Raw genomic sequence first — 6,032 nt, forward strand, 5'->3', positions numbered from 1 at the left:
CTTGGTATCACATTGCAGCTATCTACCCATCACCCAACCTATTATTCCGTTAATACTACATGGAATTTTTAAAACGTACAAAAAAATAAAGGGGAATAATGATTCCCTTATATGTTTCACTTTATGAGGTATATTCTTACAAGGAACCAACAATTTTCAACAAACATGCACCCAACATCCGACATATACAATCATCAACGTATTCTGGGAGTTTCAATATGCATCAACCCACACACCTTCGGGCATCATAGGACAGCCACCGGTGGTAAATCTTTATAACCAGAAATAATATTACATCATTTCTGTTACATGGAAACCACCTGATGCACCTTGGTTGAATCTCAACACTGAAGACGCAACACGAGGGATACCAGGCTAACCTGGAATTGCAAGAGAAGCATACACAGTGAGAAATCATGGTGGAAAGCACATAGTATCGGCAACAATACCTCTAAAAATCACAGTGGAGATAATAGCTGAATCGAAAGCATGTCTTTTTGGTATCAGGGAAGTGGTTAACATACACACCTCACATTTACATTTGGAAATGGTATTTACATCCTTATTTCATTTTCTTACAGCACGCACGGGTGAGTTCACTGATCCGTGGCACCTGTATCATCTACTGGAAGACATACACAAACTCCTATGACAAATTCCTCATGTACGCGCGCATCTCACATACAAATCGAGAAGGTAACCAGGTGGTTGACATCTTGGCAAACAGAGGAGCGGAAAAAGTATGAAATCCAATACATCACCATCTTTTTTTTAAATCACCATCTTTTTTTAGATAATTCCCAAGTACCAACAGGGCGTGTAATCCATAGCTATGAATAATATAATTAGCTTCCTTTCAGAAAAAAAAAGGTGACGTCAAAAAAAAAATTCTTTTCTAAATTAGATGGCGATGGATAACCAATCACATATGCATAGTTGTGATGATACTTGCTAAAACATTTGATAAGTAAAAAATTTATCTAAATTAAGTAAACTAGTTGAATGTCACTCATAATTGTCCGGATTAACATTTGGCTTAACCACAGTCAAGATCATGAGAAATCCATTTATATCCTGACTAGTAGGGTAAATTCCTATTATACATGATGTTGAATATGTTTTGACATGTTAGAAAATTATTCATACCTGTAAAAATAAAGACACATGTATTAAAGTAAAAACCAAACTAAATTCTTAAAATAAATAAGATAGTATCATCCATTTTAACAAGTTACATGAAAACAAAAAGTACGAAGTCGTAAGCAAGAAGGGTAGTAAATCATCAATGGAGGGATAAGTAAAGCACCCAGTGCACATCATAGGTATTCCTTATTTCTCCCTAACAATTTTATTGCGGTGAATTCTTCATCTTCCACATGAAGTCCTTAATATGGGACTAATGATCCTGTCCATAAGAGCTTTTACCCGTCTCTTAGACATCAATATAATAATCTTCAACCTAGAAAACAAAACATGAAAAATCAATGAAATGATTTGGAAAAAACAACACAACATAAAGTTGTGGAACTATGCGCAGATTCAAAAATAATAAACATGTGTATAAATATGTACACATTAAGAACAAGCATGTGAACAACTATGTGCACTTAGTTGCAGAACTATCCACATCTTCAAAATAATCAACTTGTGCACATCCGTACCCATAAAATGCCATACATAAATGAGACAGGACAACGTGCACCACTTTATACACACATACAACTTGAATCGTGTGCCTAAGAAACAATATCACTACCCGTATTGAATGAGCTTATGAGTCCCTAAATTTATAACATATGAAATCAAATAATACCTAAAAAGTTTGAAGTTTGACATATCATCAATCTGAATATCATCTGCATTATTATTAGGGAGAACTACGCTCAAAATAAGGTTTCAAGTTCAATTGTGAAGGTAAAGAAACTTACCCTAGTGACATCCACCATTTATAAATAGAATAATCAAGAGGTAATCATCCCTGCATCGTATCAATGCCCAACAATCTTCATTAACTGCAACCAAATGATTCATGCACCTGTTACAAAAATAAAATTAATTTCAAACGTGGATAAGGGTAATAAGTTCTTTATCATTAATAATCAGTATGTGTAGAACTATGTATGCATTAACATTAACACGTGTACAACCCATGCATTTATCAGAGAAAAAGTTTTAGTGTACAAATATGTGTGCATGTACCGATGTAGGACATAATGCTCACCATGATTCAAAAATAGCATACAAAACCTTCTCAGACATGGTTGGTACCCTATATATTACAAAAGAACATATACATGCACATGCTATATAAAGTGAAACATATACTAGTGTATAAACATTTACACCTATACTGAAAACTAACAAATTCTAGCATCATACCCGCAGGACATCCCATGCATTCATCAAAGAGCATCCCAGTGTGCAAAACATGTACACCTCTATAAAAATCTAACAAAATATAGAATTCTACCTACATGACATGTCATATATTCATCACATAACATTTCAGTGTACAAACAAGTATACATCTACAAAATAATACCAAAATCTAGCATATATACCAACAAAACAGGTCATGCATTCATCACAGAGCATACTAGTGTACAAGTATATAGATATTTACATAAAAATAACAAAATAGAGCATTGATTCAAACAATACAACCCAAGCATTCATCATAGATAATTTCACTGTAAAATATGTACACATCTACCAAATATGGTCGAATGCTCACCATGATTCAAGATAGCATACACAATCTTCTCATACATGGTTGATAATCTGCATATAAAAAAAAACATATATCAAAACACACATAAATGAAGATTTCAAAGCTCTAAACCACATACAAAATATCTCAAAAAGTCTCATTTTTAGGTTCAATCAACACATAATGATAAATCAAATGACTAAAAAAAAATTTGGGTCATATCTAAAAGATCTCAATCGAATCCAATAACACAAAGATGTAACATCCAATGATCTGAATCATATTTGAATTTATCAGAGAATTAATTTTCTAATCAACCTTAAATCACAATAGATCGAAACATATATAATGGACCAGAAAGTACACATTCTGCATAGTCAAAATATAAAAGAAATCAATTACTCCATCAATGTAAACCATGAATAGCCATTAATAAAATACAAAATACACAGATGAAGAAATGGAAAATCAAAAAATCAAAGATCGAATCGATTTCATATTATACATCCAAAAAAAAATCAAAAGAAAGATCAAGATGGAAAATTTAAATCAAAAGAGTTTCATGAAAATCATAAACCTAACAAATAACAAAATCAAAACCCAAAACATAAATTAAAAGATTGAAAGCAAGATGAAAGAAAAATCGATTTAATCTCATGCATTCAAAAAAATAAATAATCAAAAACACATAATCGAAGAAACAAACAAAATCGAATAAAAGATGAGATTGAAATATGAGGTCTCTAACCTGAGATCAAAATATGATGACGAAACGATTGAATCCAAGAAATCGCCGGAATATCTATCTGCCTCTCTCCTGATTTGAATCAGAGATCTAAAAATTTAAAACTCATTCATATTCCTGTATCCTCATATAGAAGGGTGATTATGATACCAGATTAGTTTGAAACGCTACGAGTTTGGACTAACTAGTTAAAAATTTGGACCAAACAGTTTATCAGTTTTTTTTTTTGGATTATGGAGTACTAGGCCGAGGATGCTGGACTAGAATGTCTAAAGCCCGACATATATGGGACTAAACGTTAATTTCTAATTTTGAAATTAGCGGTGTAAATTGGGCCAGGCCGGGCATCCCAACCAGTTTCCTACTGGAGGTCAGGCCAGATAGGCCTCATAATTAGCTACACAAAAAGCTCGTCAGGCCGAACAGGCAAGGTAGAAACACTTATTTTGAGGCCCAAAACTTGCTCAAAGCCCATTCTATAAGCAGGTCAGGCCAGGCAGACCAAACATGCTTCGGGTTTTTTGAATTTTCAAAATTCTGTAATAATCAATTTAAGATCAATTTATAATTTGGAGATTGAATGAACCATAAGTTAAAGTAATCTTAAATAATTAATCTTCTAAATGTAAAATAGAAATGAAAATAAGAATTTTAATTCAAAATATAACCAAGACATACAACGAGTTGCTTTAACATCAGAACAAAAACCCTTAAAAAATTTAAAGGGATAACAGGTCGGGTTGTTCGGGTAGATATCATCCCGAGCTATCAAATTTTAGGGAAAACCCGAGTCCGCCCATTTAAACTAATAGGCGGCGCATGGAAGGCCATAACAAGCTTTAGGCTCACTCAGGTACAAACAAGCTCAGACGGATATATACAAGTCGAGTAATTTCGGTTATTATTTACACCCCTATTTGAAATACTTCATATTAACCTCTTTTGTCTCCTAGTGGTAGGCCTCAAATAATTTCTCTCCGCTCAAACTAGCCTAGAAAAAAAGGTGTCTCCATAAACCCTTTTTGGTAGTGTTATGGTGACGCTTACTCACATGTGTTACAAAATATATCACATGTATACACATTTGCTTGAGTGTTATTAGTCTTCCTTTATATACACTCTTTCTCAAGTTAGCTTCTTCGTGTAGCCTCTCGACTTTACATAACCTTATATTACTTTCGAAACACAGATATCTGGTATCTGCAAAGAGTGAGAGATGGCTCTTGTGGAACGACACCAAATTTGTACGGGAATAAAGGTCGAAGAATTTGTGTTCTCACCAACAATAAAACCACCAGGATCAATAGATTCCCTATTCCTAGGCGGCGCAGGTTTTAATCTTGTTTGTTTCATATATTTATCTAAATAAATAGCTTTATTACAAAGTTTTATGCATTCATATGTTTTGACTGGTGATGGACAGGGGTAAGGGGAGTTTTGATCCAAGGCGAGTTCATCAAAGTTACAGCAATAGGTATCTATCTAGGAGAAGAAGCCATTCCTTCACTCTCCCTTAAATGGAAATCCAAAACTTTACAAGAGTTGTATGATGACCTCGAATTCTTCATGGACATTGTTACAGGTAATTTTCTTAGGAGCTGTTCGTGGTTAGGGATCGATCATTTGCTTTAAAATTTTCTTAATTTTTATTAACTTTACGGAGTTACAAAATTTGGTAACAGGTCCATTTGAAAAGATGACAAAGATTACAATGATCTTACCATTAACGGGGCCTCAATACTCAGAAAAAGTGATGGAGAACTGTGTCACTTACTTGAAAGGTAGAGAAATATACACAGAGGAAGAAGTCAAAGCAGTTGAGAAGTTCATGGACATCTTCAAGAATGAAACTTTCCCCCCAACCTCATCCATTCTCTTCACTCTTTCACCTCTCGGAACTCTTACGGTTTGTGTACACATGTTCTTTTTTATCTGCTTTTTAGGTTTTACTACGCCATGGTCGATTCCCATAACCTAAGTAGGGGGATCATACGTGATACAACTACATGTTCTACAATAATGTATACTAATGTAAATGCATTTTATTTTAATATTGTCATATAGGTTGGGTTCTCAAATCATGATTCCACGCCTGACGTAGAAAAAGCAGCTGTCATAGACAACAAGGCATTGTCAGTGGCGGTTCTCGAGTCAATCATTGGGAAGAATGGGGTTTGTCCCCCTGCGAAGCAGAGTTTAGCTGTGCGCATCTTTGAACTCCTCAAGGGCCATCCTAATATTCCTGAGTATAGAATTCTGTAAAAGAAAAAGAAAAAACAAACCTGTACCGCAAGGATTCCTACAAAAATCTATAAATAAAATGACTTCATACCCTGCTTGAAGTTTAAAAGCTGTCCCAAAGGCAGAATTATATAAAAAATAAAGGCTTGGCAACAAGCTAATTGACGACTTAAGTCACATGCCCCATGCTTCTTGATTGTTTGTCCATTCTTCCAAATAGTACCTTTTTTCCTTAAAAAAAATAATTAAATTCTACCTTTGGGCACCTCTGAAGAGTCAAAGACACCCTTAAGAGCAAACTAATCACGACAAAAGTGATTAGTCGAGTTTTCTGGG

At 34.3% G+C, this 6,032-nt stretch overlaps 1 protein-coding gene and 1 long non-coding RNA gene across 2 annotated transcripts; one reads left to right on the plus strand and one right to left on the minus strand.

The window, feature by feature from the left end:
* The first annotated feature begins 519 nt into the window (after positions 1-519).
* Positions 520-5,772, plus strand: LOC113345156 (chalcone--flavonone isomerase-like). The gene is made up of 5 exons (XM_026588978.1): positions 520-740; positions 4,645-4,786; positions 4,879-5,037; positions 5,138-5,361; positions 5,520-5,772. Exons 2-5 carry the CDS (start codon positions 4,672-4,674, stop codon positions 5,715-5,717), a joined length of 696 nt encoding a protein of 231 aa, XP_026444763.1. The 5' UTR covers positions 520-740; positions 4,645-4,671; the 3' UTR covers positions 5,718-5,772.
* Positions 1,170-3,543, minus strand: LOC113345158. Its single transcript, XR_003358027.1, has 4 exons — positions 3,459-3,543; positions 2,735-2,781; positions 1,929-2,035; positions 1,170-1,459 (listed from the first exon to the last, which is right to left on the minus strand). It is a non-coding gene; the product is annotated as an uncharacterized LOC113345158 (long non-coding RNA).
* Positions 5,773-6,032: the final 260 nt, after the last annotated feature.

Source organism: Papaver somniferum, unplaced genomic scaffold (assembly GCF_003573695.1).
Source record: "Papaver somniferum cultivar HN1 unplaced genomic scaffold, ASM357369v1 unplaced-scaffold_81, whole genome shotgun sequence".
Lineage (NCBI taxonomy): Eukaryota > Viridiplantae > Streptophyta > Magnoliopsida > Ranunculales > Papaveraceae > Papaver > Papaver somniferum.